The sequence below is a fragment of the Anomalospiza imberbis genome, chromosome 2 (assembly GCF_031753505.1).
Source record: "Anomalospiza imberbis isolate Cuckoo-Finch-1a 21T00152 chromosome 2, ASM3175350v1, whole genome shotgun sequence".
NCBI lineage: Eukaryota > Metazoa > Chordata > Aves > Passeriformes > Viduidae > Anomalospiza > Anomalospiza imberbis.
In genome coordinates this window covers 50,754,457-50,774,398 of record NC_089682.1, presented here as the reverse complement: position 1 = coordinate 50,774,398, position 19,942 = coordinate 50,754,457, and the positions used below count along the sequence as shown (strand labels likewise).

The 19,942-nt window shown below is 40.0% G+C and overlaps 4 protein-coding genes across 15 annotated transcripts in view; 2 read left to right on the top strand and 2 right to left on the bottom strand.

Moving 5' to 3' along the window:
- The window catches only part of SENP7 (SUMO specific peptidase 7), a 42,133-nt gene extending 33,655 nt beyond the window's left edge, over nucleotides 1-8,478 (bottom strand). For 2 of the 10 annotated variants that reach the window (XM_068180882.1, XM_068180884.1), the window contains exons 1-4: nucleotides 8,334-8,477; nucleotides 6,895-6,941; nucleotides 4,295-4,402; nucleotides 2,012-2,106 (exon numbers count right to left, since the gene is read on the bottom strand). In XM_068180882.1, the coding sequence (XP_068036983.1) occupies nucleotides 2,012-2,106; nucleotides 4,295-4,402; nucleotides 6,895-6,930 (239 nt within the window). In that variant the 5' untranslated portion in view covers nucleotides 6,931-6,941; nucleotides 8,334-8,477. Of the gene's footprint in view, nucleotides 1-2,011; nucleotides 2,107-4,294; nucleotides 4,403-6,325; nucleotides 6,382-6,894; nucleotides 6,942-8,333 lie in introns of those variants that run through there. The other 8 variants (XM_068180885.1, XM_068180888.1, XM_068180891.1 and 5 more) reach the window with 8 other exon arrangements.
- Nucleotides 8,479-9,142: 664 nt separating this feature from the next.
- LOC137468819 (putative protein ARB2BP) lies at nucleotides 9,143-14,262 on the top strand. 2 transcript variants are annotated; one of them, XM_068180897.1, is made up of 2 exons: nucleotides 9,143-9,187; nucleotides 11,785-14,262. In XM_068180897.1, exons 1-2 carry the CDS (start codon nucleotides 9,152-9,154, stop codon nucleotides 12,829-12,831), a joined length of 1,083 nt encoding a protein of 360 aa, XP_068036998.1. In that variant the 5' UTR covers nucleotides 9,143-9,151; the 3' UTR covers nucleotides 12,832-14,262. The 2 variants fall into 2 exon arrangements, with proteins under 2 accessions (XP_068036998.1, XP_068036999.1); XM_068180898.1 differs by lacking the exon at nucleotides 9,143-9,187 and adding an exon at nucleotides 10,535-11,308.
- Nucleotides 14,137-16,032, bottom strand: TXNL4B (thioredoxin like 4B). The gene is made up of 4 exons (XM_068180902.1): nucleotides 15,913-16,032; nucleotides 15,442-15,607; nucleotides 14,934-15,085; nucleotides 14,137-14,494 (listed from the first exon to the last, which is right to left on the bottom strand). Exons 2-4 carry the CDS (start codon nucleotides 15,571-15,573, stop codon nucleotides 14,329-14,331), a joined length of 450 nt encoding a protein of 149 aa, XP_068037003.1. The 5' UTR covers nucleotides 15,574-15,607; nucleotides 15,913-16,032; the 3' UTR covers nucleotides 14,137-14,328.
- Nucleotides 15,994-19,888, top strand: TRMT10C (tRNA methyltransferase 10C, mitochondrial RNase P subunit). Of its 2 annotated transcripts, none has more exons than XM_068180895.1 (3): nucleotides 15,994-16,112; nucleotides 17,746-17,888; nucleotides 18,067-19,888. In XM_068180895.1, the coding sequence occupies exon 3, from the start codon at nucleotides 18,098-18,100 to the stop codon at nucleotides 19,346-19,348; it is 1,251 nt and encodes a 416-aa protein (XP_068036996.1). In that variant the 5' UTR covers nucleotides 15,994-16,112; nucleotides 17,746-17,888; nucleotides 18,067-18,097; the 3' UTR covers nucleotides 19,349-19,888. The 2 variants fall into 2 exon arrangements, with proteins under 2 accessions (XP_068036996.1, XP_068036997.1); XM_068180896.1 differs by lacking the exon at nucleotides 15,994-16,112 and adding an exon at nucleotides 16,778-16,801.
- Nucleotides 19,889-19,942: the final 54 nt, after the last annotated feature.

Sequence of the window (19,942 nt, the reverse complement as noted above, 5' to 3'; positions counted from 1 at the left end):
CATGTGAAAGTGTAGGTTTGTGCTAATATACCTACTTTGTCCTTTATGACTAAAATTAGGTGGTAGTAACAGTCCTTAAGCCACACTTTAGATGAAGCACATCTCCCTAAACATCTGAGATTGGCTCCTATCAATAAAGTAGATTGCTTTTAAAATACCAGGAGCTAATAGGAGTTTGCCATTAAGATTTATTTCCCATTTTGTAATGCAAATGAAAAATGCCTCACTGGGAATAAAAACTATTCCATAAGTAAGACCTGTAGCACACAACTTCACTCTTTCTAGTTTTGTCAGTTCTCAGACTTGCCCAACAAACACCATCTCTTTAGAACCTGTGCGCTCTTTCCACTTATTATGCAATGAAGTCCCCATGTTGATTCTGACTTACTGATAAACACTGAGTACCCAAGTAGAACACTTAGTACAAGCTTCATTGCAGACAGGAAAGTAAATTTACTTTACAGAGAGGCTCCAGCTAGTCTCTAGAAACACATCTTTTTTAAAGGAACTGAAAAATGCACAGGTTTAATATCTAAATACTTGCTGTCTCTTTGTAGTCTAAATATTTTGTCACTATTGTGCTGGTAACAATTTGTGTAAAAATTATGGAACACCTATAAATGCTATTTGAATGTCTCTTACATATTGAAATAAACAGAAAATTAATACACAACAGATTTAAAAGTAGCTTTAAAGAAACCAAACTTCTCAATGCTTAAAGATCAGTTCAGTTTACTGAAAGACCTTTAAGATCAGTTCAGTTTACTGAAAGACCTTTAGAGATGGATATCTTGATATCATATATCAACCATGTCAAAACATAAATAACATTCAGGAAACTGCAATTAAATTCTGTTAGGTTGACCCTGTGAGCTGCTCCCTCAGTTAAAAGTTACTGACAGAAGCTTTTTCAGGTAAGTACATGTAAATTGACAGCTATGCCTCTGAGGAGGTATGAAAAATAAACTCAGCATCTTTTACAATTTCAGCTCTTCCCTGCAACACTTTGAAGCATTCTGAATATACAGACCAGGCTAAACAATGACTCTTCATAAACCACAAACCTACAGAACTCAGCAGTGTCAAAATCACCTGCATTTTCATTATCTGTGTTCTTTGTTTTTAACAGCCTCTCCTGATAAGAAACTACTTATGGGTAAGTTTAGTTGCAGTCAGAAAACAGGGCAGAGAATGCTTATTCATTTACTTAGAATTAAGTGATTTAGGGAATAACAACTGTTTCATTATGACATATTCATTTTGTCACAAAGTCATTATGTTTCCCAGCTCCTGCTAATAAATCTAGTTCTAAATTTTTATTTCCATTTGTCAACTGCAGAAATTACAGCTTCAAAACTTTCTTGGATAAAACAATTACCTAGCTGACAACTCTGAAGATGATGGTTTTATCTTATAATAGTTTATCAATAATTTGCCATAATCTCAAAGAAACCAAGATATATGCTCTTGGCAACAGAGAAAGAAGTGGCACATCGGCAGTCTTAATTACTTAAGTGCCTTGACAGTAACATAGAGGTGAAAAGCTCTCATTTTTTTTTCCACTTTCTTCCACTACTAATTACCATATTGGTTAAGGGATATTTTAATTGTTTTAAAGAATTGATAAAGCTTAGGCTAATGAGTGTGGATTACAGAACAAAAAGGGATGAGAAAAAGAATTCTGAGAAGCTTCTTACATATCTAAAGATATCTAGGGCTAGAATGACAGTTTACACTTAGAGAGTAATGAACACCTTTCAGGACTCCAAGCAGGTTAACAGTCAGTAATTCCTCTAGTAAGCAAGCACTCTCACTCTATTACAGGAATGAAAGGTTACAGTTGCCATTAGACCACTGAAGCATGAATCTCTGAAGGTGAGCCACCCAACAGCTTGAAAACCATCTCTGTATGACACAATTAGCTAGAGACCAGAGACACTCATCTTCAAGAAAGACTGTGAAACTCTGAATATGCAAACAGAGATAAACTAATTTTGAGATGACTTCTTACCCAACTGATTCTTCATCATTAGAGCTGTGTCTGTTGCAATCCTTTTGCCTTTTTCCTTTTGTGGAAGGCTTTCTGTTGTTGGCACTTAATCTCCACTGAAATAAATAAAATTGGCAGATTTCAAAAAAACTGAATATGTCATAATGCATAATTCACTAGGAAAATGGGACACTGAAACAATGCAACTGACAAATATATCAAAGTTATGAAGAGTGTATACAACAATTTTGCAAATAATTAATTTGCTTGATTTAAAGAATCCACATACCACCTGATCTTGAACAGAACTTTTTTCTTCTGAAGAAATATACAGGACAATTCCACTGTTTCCCAGTTTCAAGGGGGACTATACCAAACACAGACTTAAATATTAGGTCTGTCCCACATAATCACAAATACACAAGATGCAGAAAGTAGAGGCTAACACTGTGCATTTAGGCAAATTTTACAGGCTACAATATGGATATTAAAGATATAAAATTCTGAGAAGGAAAAGCAATTTGAAGGTTTGGTACCTAGGTGGCAAACCTCAGAACAGCAAGACTTCATTTTTTTTCCAAATTCTCTTACCTTACCAGAAAGTACTTATATTTTCAAATTAAATAAATGAAGCCTCACCAAAACATAGTTATTGCTGCAATTCCAGAAACCTCCAACCCTCCTTCTAATCTTCCTCATTTCTTAAAATTCAAAATATAATAAACCCAAGAGATGCTTGAAAATTATGGCACTCAGGCTGAAAGCAGACAAACTTATCTTCATTTTTGACTGAGTGTGGTTTGAAAGGGCATCTGAAAAGTTCATGCCCATGCATATTCTACAAACTTTAATGAAGTTTGAAAGGCACATGCCAAATCAAACTTTTCACTACCATAAGGACTAACTAATGCAAAATAACCCATTATTCAAGTTGGCAGCAAGAAATTGACTTGACAAGCCTCTTCCCTCTTCCTGACTTCAAACACCACCTAGCTCACCTCATACCACTGGTATTCAAGCACAGGAGAGATCTGTACAGCCGAATCACTGAAAACAGCACAAAGTTTCTCAAACAACATGGTGAAAACTCTGACAACTCACGACCAAGTTTTTTAAAATAGAACATAAAAACTAGGCAGTGTTTAAAGCATTTGAAATCCCCCAATACATTGGAAAGCTTGAAATATATACAGACATAGATAGGAAAAATAAGATATGGAACATTAGACAACATCCAAGAAATAACAAGAAAATAAAGTATTTTTCAATTCACCATTCAAATCATCATTTTTATACAGGCAGAGAGAAATACAGGAAGAACTCCAAGCAAGTGCTATCTGAATCTGCCTGACAGGTTGCTGCTTGTAGCCTCAGGAGACATCACCTGCCATTTCAAAACCTGACTGCAACTGGATGCTCTGCTCACTGACAGCATTACCAGTACAGAACACAACCCCACAGTGAGTCTCTATTGCAGCATTCTCAAATGATCTGGCCTACCAAGAGACCTGGGTCACATTAGCACCGCTGCTCTAAGTCAAGAAAAATGCCTACCTTACCTCACTACACCTTTCAACCTCCTCTGAGGGGGAGAAGGTCTGTTTGTTCAGACCAATGATTCTGAAAGCACTAAATACAGCAAAAAACTCTGGATGCCGAGCTAACGAAACAAGAGTAGCAAAAATGTGTTTCCAACACTTGACATTTGAAATGCTTACGAAATTTGGAACAGATTTAATAGAGGTAAATATTTGCTTCTGTATGTGACTGAAATAATCCAGACACTCAGTTATGATAAATACCTTAAGACTCTTACAGTCTTTTGGTCTTAATAAAGTTATTTCTGTATTAGCACCTAAAATTCTGTCAAGAGGCATAGAATGCTTCATATATTCTCTTTAAAGCTTAAGCTCTTGGATAACTGAAAACTCAATGTAAAGGTTATTTCCATACAACAAAAAGTTTGGTAAGTGATCTGAATATAGGCTAAAAGTTCAGCAGTCAGAAGACAATCAACTAATAAAGTTGAATATCATATTTACCTTTAAATCAATGATTTTCAAGATAGTTTCAAACTACACCCAAAGACAAACTGCTTTTCAATGATTTAGGACTCCCATGTCTGTAAATGTGTGCTTGCAACCAGATTTCAGACTTACACACTTGTCTCTCTCAAGACAGTCTGGATTAGTTATTGGTCACAAGGCAGCACTAGGTGTTGAAAAAACCCAGCCTCCAAAACTAAATCAAAACCTCATGTAACATTCCCCTACACACTTTACACTCTGAAGAACTTCTCTTTACCTCTTTTAAAGGGTAGTCACAATGGTGGGAGCCTGGGAGCCTTGCCAAAGGGGACTGAACTTGGACATCCTCTGACTTGGTGTTTGTTTTCTTCTTTGGTATACGAAACTGAAAATAGATGATGTTACACATGGTAAAACTAAATTATCCACTAGTGCTATGAGCTGACATACCTTCATGTACAATGTTGTCTTAACTAGGCAAAATAAAGTTGTAATGGAAGCCCTGACTTGTGACTTTACTTGAAATGTATTCCTCATTAATGCTTGATCCCAAATCAGGTGTCATACCACATGATGAGCTAGTTTTAACACATGAACCATCTGAAAAAGCTCCATCTCATTAACTTTACATCTTCAAACATGACAAAAAGGTGACAACCAATCCACTGGCACAGTTTTCTTGGTTCATTTTAATCAGTTTACACTCTAGTTTAACTGTCTCAGCTTAGAGAATGATAAAGAGAAAACAAAAAAGATGAATGTCATGACCAGGTTTGCTTTCTCAAAAGAACAAGTTCAGGATGCAGAAAAATTACATCTTATTGTTCTTCATTGTACAAGTATTCTGGTATGATAATTTAGCATCAGACTTTAATGTACTCAAAATGGTATCAGCTATTGTCATTGCCACCTCCCACAGAAATGGAGCCAGCATTTTGAAAGTAATTATTGAAAGTAGTTAGTAATCAACATGAATTCACCAGTTCAGAAAAAACATACAAAGGAAAGTAGGTTTGTTCATTGAAAATCAAACAAAAAATAATCAAACTAAATTTGTACTAGTTCATCAAGACAAGGAAACAAGATGATATTTCCTATCAGTTACTTAAACTAGTTAAAATACCAACTGAAAGAATAAAAGTGCAAGCATTGATATTGCTCCAGGCATCCTGAGAAGCAAAACCTGATATTGCAAATACAACCAGATCAGAGTGTATCAGAGAGGGAATGCAACATTTACACCTCTCACAAAACTGAATCTAGCTCAGGCAGGAAAAAGCTGAAGCTACTCCATATGATGGACACTGTAAAGCATCCTATGAACTTGATTTGCAAGCCATCAGATGCCTTGCATTGTAACATGAAATTACAGGCAGGGATTCCAGAACAGTGACTCTAACAACTTAATTATTAGCACCTTAACTGCCTTCATTAGCTCAGAGGTAGTCCTTCAGACAGACCATAAGGAAGCATGCTGCACCATAATGAGATAATATTTCAATCCTCAATTGTGAGTGCTCTTACTCCTTCTCTACACTTCCTTGAAACTAAGAATAAAGTTTTATGTAATTAGACTCAAATTTCTATACAGTATCTCAGGCCACCTTTGCTGGTCAAACACTGCAAAAAAAAACTCCTTTAATAACAGATTCCTCAAACTCTAAAGGATACAAATGTCACACACAGGTAATAACTTCTCAGACAAGTACCTCCCTTCCTTTTCTATCAACACAGAAGGATTGAAACAACATTTTTTTATTCAAGAACTTCTACAAGTAGATTGTTTCAAATCTGTTTGGTTGGTTGGTTTTGTTTTAGAAGTAGCCTATAAACACATTTATCAGTCAGAAAGCATATTTCTGATCTGCACTGCAATGGCTAGGAACAGATCTCTTACTTCAGACCTCCACCTGCTGCCTGACTAGCAGCTTATGTTTTGACATTCCAAAGAACATACAGTTATCTAGAATTTTAACATACATTTAAAATTAAGGAGATTCTGATAACCTTTGTAATGACATAACAGGCAACATTAACTACAGATAAAGTCAGACTCAGTAAAAAGAAGAGACAACTAATATAAAGGGATAAAAAGCACATGATACATAAACCAGCAATATTTTCAGCTCACCATACATCTACCCAGTGCTTGCATTCATTAGGAAGATGCTGGTTTACAGCACCCACAATTTACTTACAGAGCAAGCACAAAGTCAACAGGCAAAGAGAGGTCTGAATCTATGCTAAACACAAGGTATGCAGTTGCCTCAGCTTTTCCCAAATAAAAAGTGACTAACTCTACGCATACATGTGCATACACACTCAGCAGACTCATCTAAATCAGCAATACTTTCCTGAAGGTTCCCACCTGTAGAAGCAAGGGCCAGAAAAAGTGCATAAACACAGTGCTGGAAACATCTTATTTCTAAACCACTAGATCCCCCAGACCTCACCCAATCACACCTAGTTCCTATGTCTACCATTTGTTCTCACCAGTACTCCCACGGCTAGAAACTGCTTCTAATAGGCATACTTTAGGAAAAAATACACACCAGCATAAGAAGCCTCTGAGTACATCTCTGCAGATAAAGTTTTACACAGTTTCACAGCTGTTTTCTACTTACTTAAAACTACTCTAAAATTTTAGGTGTTAGCCTAGGTCTTAAAATAACTTTGAAAATATCCTGTTTATATGTAATCAAATGCTAAGCCTATAATGTATAAATAAATGTACAACAGTAGACATTAGTATTGACTGCTACCACAAAAAAACAGTTTCCCAAGAAAGCATGTTTCAACAAAGTGAAGAATGAATCAGAACACCCTAGGATACCCACAGCCTCAAAATAAAATGTTGATAATTACAGGAACACTTACACTGACATGACTTGAGGTTGGTGTTCGTCCTGACATGGTTTTCTCTACTGGAAAAAAAATACAAAGAAAAAAAAAAAAAATTAACAATTTCTGGTTTATTGATTAAGAGGGAAGTAGAACCACAGTAGCAGGCACTAAAAGAACAAGAAAATAATTTTCGAGCAATCTAGAACAAAAGAACCACATTCATAAGATGGCCTGCATTGGATAGGGAATTTAAAAAGTTTCTATAGTCCAACTCTCCTGCCATGGGCAGGGACATCTTTCAACTGATCAGGCTGCTCAAAGCCTATTCAACCTGACTTTGAACACTCTCAGGGATGGGGCATCCACTGTTTCTCTGGGCAGCCTATTCCAGTCTCACCATTCGCATTGTAAAAAATATTTCTTCCTTGTGTCCAATCTACACCTACCCTCTTTCAATTTATGACCATTCCCTCTTGCCCTGTCACTACAGGCCTTGGTAAAAAGTAATTGACGGCCACAATACAAGACAGAAACACACCTGGCAAGGTTCTGGATTGTCAGCATAGACTAAATTGTTAATGAAATTGTTCTAGAATTTATCCTTAGCTAACACATTTACAGATTAACTCCTTACTGCAAGCATACAACTAATAAGCAGTTCACACTTAGACTATAGAGTGAAAAGGAGTAAAAAAGTACATCTGTACCACTGCAAGGGTTCCAAGAATAAACAGCCAAGGACTCCTGTTAAACCTATAAACTTCATTGCTAGAAGAACACAGCCTCAGAGATTCCAGCATTTATAGCTATTCTAGCTATACAGATTCTATATGACTCTGGCATAAGACCTTCAAAGATTACAGCTGGTTTGAAGTCTCTCGAGAAGCCAAATTCGGGGACTTTTACTTATCTCAGAGGTTTTTTAAAGTTAGAGCCATAGTGCCCCAGGGCGGGGAACAGACCGATAAAGAAAAGCCAAAGTGCTGCCTGTTCCGACGCCTGCGACAAAGAAGAGCGGACGAACGGGGGCCGCCTGGGGCTAGGGGGAGCAGGCACTGCCCAGGAGCGGCAGCGTGCGGGCTGACACCGCACGAGCCCGGCCCCGGCACTGCGCTGCCGCCGGCGGAGCGCCGCGGGCCCCGAGCTGAGCAGCCCCGGCTCCCCCCACTATGAGGGGAACAGCTTTCCTCTGACAAACCCGCAAATCCCGAGGGCCCGAGCTAGCAGTTCCACCTTTTCACACTCTCTCCTCAGCCTTCTCCCAAAGGCGCAGTAACGCCGCCACCAGCCCTCCCTCCGTCCCTCGGTGCCCTCCGTTCAACCGCGCTGCCGGCTTCGCTCGTTCGCGGCAGACACCACGGCCGCACGGCCCCCCACAAGACGCTGCCGGCCGGCTGCAGCTCTGCCCTCCTCTCCTCTCCCCTGCCGAAGGGGCGGCAGCGAACGGCCACAGAGGCAGCAGAAGCACTCACCGCCACCAACGGAGCTGTTCACCCGGGCCAGCCCGCCGCCGCCGCCTGCGCAGCTTCAACGGGTACTTCCGGGCCGAGCACCGCCCCACTCTGCCGGAGCCACCGGGCGCTACCCCTCAGGCCCTCCGAGCTTTAATGTGCTCGGGATGAGCTCAGTACTAGTTTTAATGGCTAAAAGCTATTAAAGAACCGAGAAAACCGCATTACTTGTAAAGAAGCAATAATGAGCTGAGCTGAGCTGAGCTGAGCTGAGCCGAGCCGAGCCGGGCTGGGCCAGGTTTAAGTTGTACCTTGCTAATGACGCTTCCCTCAGCTGACAGCCAGACTCCGCCAAATTAATCCCGTGACGAGGGATACACCTCGGGGAGCGCCCTCATAACCCCGGCCGGCCGCGGTGTGGAGCCGCTGCCCTTAGAAATCCTCCTGCAGCTAAGGGGAGGCGAAGAATTGGTGGCTGGGCTTTTTTCGCTCTGTGTTTTTTTTTCAGGGCAGCTTCAGAATTGTAAGTCTTGTGTGGCGCTTTCCACTTTGTTTTCTTTTTGGTAGTGGGAATTAAAACTGGTGTGGACAAATGTTTTGTTTCATACTCGAGGTTTAGCCTTAGCTTACTGTCAGGTGTGAATTACAAACAAGAGAGGCGAGTTTGGAACTTGGAACTATGTGGAGTGCTTTAGCTGGCCACAAACTATCAGCTACTGACAGGTTTTGTAGATACGTGCCCCAGCAGGTAAAGTAATGAAAACTGAAGCCATGATCGAGTTTAATTTTTTCATGCAGAGGACTTGTCTACACTCCCAGAGTGAAAAAGATTTCCATCTATGATGATGACGACAGATTTTACAGACGAGGATACGGTAATATTGGGCTTTACTAGAATAAAATGGCTTTAAATTATAAACAAAGTAATCTTTATGGATCTTATATAGTACTTATACTGCAGAAGTGTTTAGAATATGACAAATTCTACAACAAGCACCAGCTGAATTTACATCTGAAGCATTTTAGAATCTGAAGGGAAAGAGGGATTATGTTTCCCCCAGAAGCAATTTTTTTTAAAAAGGTAGCAATTCTAAAGGCTGCCAGCATATACAACCTTGAATATTGCATTTACATATAGACAGTGAAGTACAAACAACTATCAGTGCTGATTTAGAATGCAGAATTACAGCAAAGAAGTACATGCACTATGCAGCTGCATCTGGAACAACCTGTAATTGCTACTTTTTAATTTGATAATTAATTGTGTTACTACAATAAAATCAGTCCTTTGGACTAGTAAGTATATAATTATAAGCTGCTATTTAAGTCAACTCCAAAGTAATAACCTATCAATAATTGCCTCAAAACTTTTCATTTTGCATTCTGAAGGCAGTTTTGGAAAGGAAAGTCATACATCCGTCCACATTATGTAAAACTGTTTCTGCCTCCTGAAATCTTCAGCAATCCTTCACAATGCTTTGTAAAGTAGATGTTCAGGGTTTAATTTGGAATCACATACATTTGCTTTGGAACTGAAAAAGCAATGTTGCTGTTAGTAGCTGGAGTAAAAGAATAGTAACCTCCTATTCAGAGTATGCTGGAAAATTACTCTCTCCAATCTTTTAGGGGTGAAGAAGGAAAGGGACTGAGAGGTGGTCCCTAGCATACCACTCCAAGGAAACTGCATCTACCTATTCCTAATTCTTACAGAAAGCTGTGCCTTTCTTCATATGCATCTTTCCTTAAAATATGTCCATTTTTCTCCCACTTTGTCTCATGGGAACAACAACTGGAATATGGGTAGCTTCTTTCCCACTAAGTATTATCTCTTTTGCATTAATTGCCCATATTTCCGTAATACAGCAAACAGACTCTTTTCCCATCTCCTTTGTGTCTTTCGTGCCTTCCTGCAGAATGAAAAAATCGTTCATGAATGGGTACCCTTTCATGTTCTTTGTGCTGTTTCCATTTCAAGAAACTGGCAAGACAGTAATAAATGGGTTATGTATCATAGCATATGATTTTTTTCCCTTTTTCTATGTGTACTGATTATATGAGATAAAAAAAGAGAAAGTATAATTTTCTAGCCTGCTCTGTATTATTTAGAAGACAGGAATGACCTTGAAGAGAGGACTTAGTAACACTAGCCAGGTGGAGATTACTCAAAAGGAAAATACAATATTGCAAAGTTGAACAGCAAAAAAAGCAAAAAATGTGGGGTTTTTTGTGCTTTTTTTTTTTTTTTAAATTTGGGAGTGTAAGAAATAATTTTCAATCTGCTAATCACCTTACCTCAAGAAAACTTGCATTCCTTGAAAGAGTTGAATTCCAAATCGAGTAGCTTATATGAAAATATTCAGATCACTTTTTGTCCTAGTAATTGGCTTTATCAAATGGTATGGTGACTTTTAACACAGAATGTAATTTACTGTGTTCTATAAAACTTCTTTTAGTTCAGCAAGAAAAACTTAAAGGTATACAGTCTAACTTGCCAAATATAACTTGATTCAGACCACTTACAGGAAAAAAATAAATGACTGTATTAGGACTAAACTCCTGTAAAGGTAGGATTCTGACCATACCAAAGGTTGGTCATACCTTGTTTGCAGTTCTACAGCCAGTGACAGTCAGTAGTAGATTGAGGAATTACTCAGAAAATAGAAGCTTCTGCTAAGCTTAATTTTTCAGCTGCACAAAAATAACTTTCTGGTATAATTCATATCAGTCATTAGAGATAATCTGAAATTGGAGACCTCAGTCCAACTTCATGATAGTTTGCTGCCTGGACTTTCTTCTGCTCCTGGATCACAGTGGCTAGTTTATTCTGTCATCCATTCCTATATTTCCATGTGGCAAGTGCTTGCAAGGATGAATGACTAACTAGAGAAATTAGAAAAAGCAAACACATACATGCATTATCTGTTCTAGTGCAGTTGAAGGTAGAAGAACATGGAGAGTATGCTGGTACACAAGCAATGGGAAGGTTGAAGTCCTTAGTAATCACAGCTTATTTTCTTTAAAAACTCAGGATCCAGTTATGACACTTGGACTATTTCCAGCTGCCTAGGCCTGTACTTCAAAGGTGGCCTTGAAACTCAGCAGAGTGCCAAGATAATGGCTAGGAGACAGCACAATAAAAGTTGTTCAAGTGAACAATGAACCATGTACATGTGCCTCCTTCTTAAAGCCTTTAATTCAAACTACCTTAAACAGATCTTTAAATAAACATGCTACTTACAAATTTTTAACTACTAAATTGAAATAAGGCATAATAAAGGCAGAGGAGTTACTGCTGTTGGAACTTTGCAACTGACATCTCTAAGGGGCTTTAGAAGCATCTGGTTTGTTTGCATCACCATAAAATACCCTGGATCAACAAGTATTTAATTTGTAACAGCTTTTAAATCTAAATTCTAATGGAGCATGGGGAGGTCTATCACTACTTTAACAAAATAGTCTTCTTAATTTGTAGTGGTTACAAATACAGCATGAACTCAGTCTGAGGAAACTAACAGCAGGTTCAGAGTATCAAGAGGAACTAAAATACGACTTCAATATAAAAGGGGAACTGAGGCACCTGGATACAAATGAATCCTTTGTTTTCAATTACAACAAGAATGGACGTGAGCAGAATCATAAACGCTACGAAGTTCTGGGACATTTTATTACTCAGTATGTTTATGAGCTCCTGGAAAGAGTCTGCATGCTGCAGAAGGTTTATATTCCTACTGACGCTACAGAGGATGAACCAAGAAGCTTCTTTTTCATGAGCAAGGATGCACTAACAAGTTCCTCTAGCCTAATTATCCTTCTTCAAGACCGTGGAGTTTTTTGTGCTGGACAGTGGGGGCAAAGGGCAATTGTCAGTGAGGGCCTGAAACATGGAACACAAATACCATTCATCAAAATGGCCCTGCAAAGCCACTGGGAAGTGATTGTACTGAACCCCAATGACAATTTCACTCAACTGAACACTGAAAAGGAAAGATTTTCTGCCAGGGAAGAAGTGCTTACTTTTACACAGTCTGCCTGTTGGATCCCCAAAAGGGACAGCAGCAGCCCTGAAGAGCATAGCGTGTATGTATGGGATCATTTCATTGCAAAGAGTGCAGCCAGGAACGTGGCCTTCATTGCCCATGGCTATGGTGGGTTGGTGTTTGTTGATCTGCTGGTGCAGAGGAAACGTGAAGTGATGAATAAAGTGTGCTCTGTGGCGTTCATCGACTCCATGCACAACATGCAGCACCAGAGCAGACATGATCCAGAAATACAGGAATGGATACACAAAAACTGCCGAGAATGGGTGTCTAACAGTAAACCCCTAAATAAAACTGTGCAATTTCTCATGAGAGCAAATTGTCCTACTTTCTCTGCTGGAACAGAAAAGTATGGTTTAGCACCCTCCTGCTGCTTACAACCCATCTTTAAGTACCTGAAAAGCATGCTGAAAGCCAAGATCACAACAGCCTCGAGGAATTCACCTGTTGCAACTAGAAGCAGCACAAGAAAGAAGAGATGATAAATAAAGGTACACTGGTTTGTTCTTGATAGTGGTCTCCTCCTTTCATAAGTGCCTCTGCACCTTTCGGTCACTTAAGCACCTTCATCTCACTGTGGAGAAATTCACAATTCTGCATCTGAGACTATGTTTGGTTTTGAGAAGAAAAATACAAACATTAACTATTAGGAAAGATATGCCTTGTTGAAAACCTTAAGCCACAACCCTTTGGCTAGCTGTGAAATTTAAAGCTGAATTAAAGATGTTAAGGTATACCAACTCTCATCTATCATTTTCTACAATAAACATTCTATAGTTTTGGCTCTATAATCAGACTAAACTATCAGGAAAACATTTGCTTAAGTGCTTAGCTTCATTAGAAGGCTAAATCTGGAATAGCAAAAGCATGTAAACAATCTGTTTCCTCCTATGTACCATGTATTGTTTAAAATCTTTCAAGAGATGGAACATCCACCTTCCTCCTTGAAACATTTACTGTTAAGCTGAACAATGCTTCAGGGAAGTACATACTACTACCTTCCCTCCAGTCGGAGCTGATGTGCCCCAAACAGGACAGATGGAGGTAAAATAATTTCCATTTTAAAGCTAACTGAGCCAGTGAGAATACTGGACATGAGCTGCTACAGAGATACACCAGTCTGGCAGCCTGCAGTTAACAAACTGATGCAAAGGAATGACATTGCTTTTTCCTCTCAGCTGTTTAACTTTAGAAAGAGGTGGGAAACACAGTTTTTAAATTTACATACTCAAGGCTTGCAATGTGTACAAGCAGAAGTTCAAATAATCTTTAAAGTGAATGTAAACAAAAGAATTATTCTTAAATTCCAGTTCAAACCCATGGGAATCAAAAGTGCTCAATGGTCACAAAAAAGGATTCTTTGAAGGATGACAAAACCTTCTCCTACAAGTATAGAGCATTCTAATCTCAGTCAAAAAAGCTGTTGAGCAGTAATAATGGGTTCCAGAGAGAAGAGAGCATCTACTTGCCTTTGTGTTTATATCCATTTCAGATTTCAGTCATCATCTCTCTCAGAAGAAACTTCTGTCCTGTTACGCAGCAATGCGTAAAATGTAAAATTCTATTGGAAAGGAATGTTCTTGAGAGCAAGCACAGCTTTTTTTATTAATGTCAGGTTTACTGTTATTACATCAGAATGAAAATGGTACTACACAGACAACTAACAGAGTGCCTCGGTTCCCTGAAGAAGGTTGCACTGGAGATGCCACAGCTGAGGATGCACACAGCCTGCCTGTTTTGTAAGGGCTGGTCAGTACACAACTCAAAGAACTTTTCTGAACTCTGTACATGAACATGTAGCTTTATTTATGAGAGAAGCATGAGGTGACAGAATATTTGTCTTCAGAAGGAGACCAATATGATCCTTCGGGATAAATGCTCAAACTGTCCCTCAATGTCAGAGGAGGCCAAAAGTGCTCAAAGGAAAAAGGGATCTACAGCATCGTCCATTTGTGTAATTCTTATCTCAGGTCAACCCATTAAATTCCTTGGTAGAGAAGGTCATATTTAGGAATGTTTTTGGGATCAATAGGACTTCTCACAATGAGCTTTCCCCGCATTGCTCCGCGGTAGATCACTTCAATCAGATCTATAAAGTCTTGCTTTGTTTTGAAGCTTCCCACAAATTTGGTGTGATCTGGAGACCTAAATATAAGCATAAGACAAAGGTAGAATTGTAATGCTAAAGTATTCAGAGAAAAACCACCTAAAAATTTGAAAGGATGCCCAGATGAGAGAAGGAGTTCTGATCTGGTCATTCTGAAAGAATGAACTAACTCTGTAATGGCATAACCAAGTCAGGAATATGCTGGGACCTCCAAAGCTCAAACATGTGCAGCATCATGTCTAAGATTTTAACCATTTCTTACTATTTTTTGCAGAGTTGGACATATTTAACCTATTTATTGCATGAGAGCATATTTCAAATTACTTCCCTAATTACATCCTTCTGGCCTCCTACAGAATTCTCAATGCAGATGCTGGTAACATTATAGTTTTCAAATATTACCTTTCCCAAATATGACAACAGAGAAAAAGACTGATAATTCTTACGGACATAATAGACAATGGTAGGATGACTTACCCATAATCAACCTTCATGTGTTGTCCATTGAAGAAAAATACAGTAGATGGAATATAACTGATGTCAAAATACTGGGTGTACACTGGGACATTGTTCACATCCACCAGGTAAATGACTGCCATTTTACTTAGGTCATGAGCTGTTTTTGCAAGCTGGAAAGAGTGAGAAAGACAGATGACAATTAGACTGAGATACAAGGAAAAGAGGGTGGCAAGCTTTAGAAAGCCTGTTTCTCTTATGTGTTACCAGTTAAAGCGGGTGTAGAATATCACATCTTCTCTACCTCAAGCCTTTTTTCAGCCACAGCAATAGTAACACCGATGCTTACTTTTCAAACCTTTTTATAAATAGAGTGTAATTTTATTCTATCTTTGTCACCAAACTTTTCATGAGTGCCCATCTTAGCAACAGCAACATTCTCTTCCATGCACCAAATATACTTGTACAGTCTGTTTAAAAAAAAAAAAAAAAAAAAAAAACCAAAAAAAAAAACCCAAAAAGGTCTTACAATATCATCGAGCTGCAGACAAACAGCATCATTATCTCTTCCAAAACGGAGAACCAAAACCTTCTCAGCGACGCTTTTTATTGCCTGATCCACTTCCCTCTTATAGGCCAGTTTGGGCAGCAGAAAACTCATCGCGACAGATCACGGTCTCCACTAAAATCCCAGCCTTACAGTTAGGGGAACAAAACAACACACCATCAAACAGCAACCTGCGGGCCAAAAAGAAGCGAAACTTCTCCGTGCTATTAAAATTTTTTAAAGGGAAAAAGAGAGGGGAAGGGGAGAGAAAAGAGCGAGGGAGGGAGAGGGAAGAGGAGAGAGGGAGAGAGAGACAGAGACAGAGACACAGCGACACAGCACAGATCGGCAGGCCGGGCTGACATACCCCTCGGCCCCAGCAGATTGCCTCACGCCCCAGCGCGGCGGCGGAGCCAGACCCTGTCCCGCACCAGGGGCGGCGGCAGCACCTACCGGCAGCCCCCTCAGTGCCCGGCGGCACCCCGGGAAGAATGGAATACGGGAGAGTTCGGATCACCGCCCGCCGCAGCTCCTGCCGTGGGGGCCCAGACAGCCCGGAACGCCGGCGCTGCAGCCGCGGAGCGCCGGGGACAGCCGAGGTGGGCACCGCGGCCGGGCGGGCCCGCCCCGCGCAGGCGCAGCGGCTCCCCGAGGTGAGCGCGGTGGCGGCACGGTGGGGAGCGGCGGTGACCGCGGGGCGCCTCGGGGTCCGCCCGGCCCTGCCCCGACCGAGCCCCGCCGAGGCGGGCGGGAGCGCGGCCGGAGATCGGACAGGTGCTTCTCGCCACCCACGGCGCGGTGCCCCGGAGGCCGCGGTCCTCGTGGGCCCCGCCGCAGCGAGGAAAGCGGGCGCGCCAATGTCCCTGGGAGGGCTGGGGGGCACTGCGCGGGGCTGTGGGGTGTGAGCTGGCGCTCAGCGGCTCGGGTGCTCGTGGGCTGGTTTAAAAGTTGTTAAACACGAGCAGTGCTGCTCCGCTGCAGCCCGCCTCATCAGTGAGTGTCTAAAGGGAGTGCCAAGAGTATGGATCCAGGCTCTTGCCCGTACTGCCGAGCCATGGGACAAGAGGCAACGGGTTTAGAAACTGATGCACAGAAATTCCACCTGAACATGGGGAAGAAATTCTTTACTGTGCTGTTGGCCGTGCACTGAACCGATTGCTCAGAGAGGTTGTGGAGTCTCCCTTACTAGGAATATTCCAGACCTGTCTAGACACAATCCTGTGCCATATGCTCTGGGATGACCCTGCTTGAGCAGGGAGGTTGGACCAGATGATCCACTGTGGCCTCTTCCAACCTTACTCAGTTTGTGATTCTGAGTGGGCAGCTATGCTGGAGAAGTAAGGCAAGTTGTTCCGTCTCTGAAATATCAGCGAAGAGCCTTTCTGTTATTGAGATGAGTTGCAGTGAAGTCATGCTCAAAAATAAAAATAAAAAATATTTTCAGTGCTACAAATCTAGGTTCTTCAAAGAGCGTTAGATTAATTCTTGCAGTAGTGGTGTTAGCGTGAATGACGCACTGGAAGGTAACTTGGCTCTATCAAAAGCTGTCATCAGGTATTCTGGCAGTGTAAATCTGGTGCTCAATATTGACTTAATTGGAGCTCCAGTAACATAAGTTAACTGAGGAACTGATCCCTTGATTTCTCCATGCTTCTTTGATTATTACTTTTGCCATTAGTTTAATGTTTCAGTGTAAAATTAGGGATACTTCCATTGTTGCACTTACAAATGTTCACATGGTTAGGTTGCTTGGTGGTTCTTGTTTCTTTTATCTTAATAACAGTAGAACATGAGAGGTCAGCCACCAACTTGACCAATTACTGCATCGTAAAACACATGGCAGGTTATATAACATTTCTAAATAATACACTGCTCCTTCTGTGCCTCTATCTGAGCAGGTTCATATTTACAAACCCAATATTAGTTTCGTTAACTTCTTGTTTTGTATATCACATTATTTTCAGTTAATTAGGAAGATTATGAATTTTGATATAAAAGTTGGGAATTAATTCTAGTTTTGTCCAAATCACATTTCCTCTGGGACTGAAACTTCACTGATGCTTAGTTCAGTAGTGTGCATAGGCCAAGGAAACTATTAAATGTTCTTGTGTGTGTTTTTCTTTCTACAGTCTTTTCATATTTAAATACAAATGTGAATAAAATTAATGGGACTGGGGAGGGTTTATGTGCCTATGCCAACTTCACAGACAATTTAGCAAAAAGAAGAAAGATGGTCTTTTCCTTTACTAGTTTTTATTCTTCCATCTCTTCTTTCTGTTTTCACAGGATAGATAAATTATATAAAAATATTTCTGGTTTGCATGCAGCATTTCACTGACTTTGGTTGTGAAGGCTCATCATATGATACAGATAACTTGAAGAGATCTTGCACAGTTCTTGAAGGTTGTTTGACTGCATTTTGAATTGCAGTAAGTATAGCTGGTTTAAGCTGGTTTTATTTTAAAAAATTCATAGCCAAAGCAGGAATTTCTAGCATCCTCCAAGAAGTAACCTATTGTCTGTTAATGTTACTAAGAATAAAAATCTGCACGTGTTTTCTTGGTGATTTCTGACAAGTTTTTTTCCCCTCTTCTTGGTGTTTCATAGATAAGTGTTGCAGCACAGCACATGTCTAATTATGCAGCCTACTAATATGCTTCTGAGAAGAATTGTAAGACGTTCTGTCCTTCCATTTGCTGCGCAACATGGGATGAAAAAGGATTTGTTTCCACTCAGTAGAACTCTGAGTTTATCAGTTCATTTGAAGCAGGACAAGTCATGTGAACCCTCAGAAAAACTGGATTTAGATGAGTGGAAGAAGGTCATGAAATCTGGGTTGCAAGAAGTCAGTGAGATGGACTCGGAGCCTAAGGAGCTTTCCAGTTTGGCTGCTGCACGTGAGACTTTGGAGATGTGGAGACTAGCTGGCAGAGCAGTTCCAGAAAATATTAGTGAAGAACAGCTAAAAACTTTTATAGAGTGTCCTTCTAAGTCAGCCAAAAAGAAGTATTTAAAATATTTGCATCTCAAAGAACTTCACAAGAAAAATGACAAAAGAAAGATGGATGAGAAAAGGGAAAGGAGGCTGGAAGCACAAGATCAATCTTCAAAAACAGATGAGACCAAAAAGAGTCCATTCCTATGTTTCTGGTCCCGCACTATGGATAAAGCATACAATTGGAGGGCTGCTCAGTCTATGGTCTTTGGCCAGCCTCTAGTATTTGACATGTCTTATGAAAAAGAAATGTCTGTCCGAGAAGTCACAAATACAGTGAGACAGATAGTAATGAGTGAAAGCAGCAATCGGAGATCTGTGGATCCATTCCACATCCACTTCTGTAACTTCAAAGATGATAGCCTCTATCATAGGGAATTTATCAAGAATTATAGAGATGCGTGGGACAAACTGCTTATCACAGTGACAGACCAGTGCTACACAGAAATCTTTCCAAAGGATAAGCTCATCTATCTGACAGCTGATTCTCCCAAAGTAATGAAAACATTTGATCACGATAAGATCTATATTGTTGGGTCGATGGTTGACAAGAGCATAAAAACAGGAGTCTCTTTAGCACGGGCAAAGCGATTAGGACTGGAGACTGCAGCGCTTCCACTGGAGAAGTATTTGCTTTGGTGTACTGGTGCCAAAAATCTCACACTGGATCAAATGATGCATATTTTATTAACCTTGAAAGATACTGCTGACTGGGAAAAGGCTCTGGAATTTGTTCCAAAAAGGAAATACTGTGGCTTTGTAAACAAGCCTGTAAAGGAACTGAAAAAAACATTAGACCTTATCAACACACTTAAACTTGGAAAGGGACGGGATAAAGTAGAAAAGAAATTTGCCAAAAATTACCCCAAGAAGTATAAACTAAAGCAAAAGTAGAGTGATGGGAAGGAAAATTAATTTTTTACACACAAACTGTATCCTTTGATGCTCCGCCTTCTTGGTACATCTGGAACTCTGTTCAGCTCTTAATCTAGAACATGTTTTGTTGCTTACGTTTGAAATAACTATTGTTAAGAGTTGGGTTTTTTTAATGACTTTAGTAGTCCAGCTGTTTAAATTTATTCACAAATTATTGAAGTTATGTAAGAGAAATGAGATAATCTGTTGTAAAAAAAAACTACATGAAGCCTGTCAGTCTGTTCAATTGAACTGTGCTTGGACAAGGGTGATTGTTACTGAATGCAAAGGTCTTCAGAGCTCACTGTTTTAGAGGCTGCTACAGGTTTTATTCTAAAAGATCACTTAAGATGAAGTAGAAGAGACCTCTCCCATTACTGCCTGAATCCTCTTGTATGCAGATGAATTGACCTTTGATAGCTGAACTAAATGATTAAAACCTTGTGTGACTTTGGGGAACTGCACCATTTATTTCTGGATGTTCTATCTGGCACAAATAAAATCCCTGTTTGCAAGGAATCAGGCAAATTTCTTTACTGTGCTGAAAAAAAATTAATCTTACCTACTTCTGTT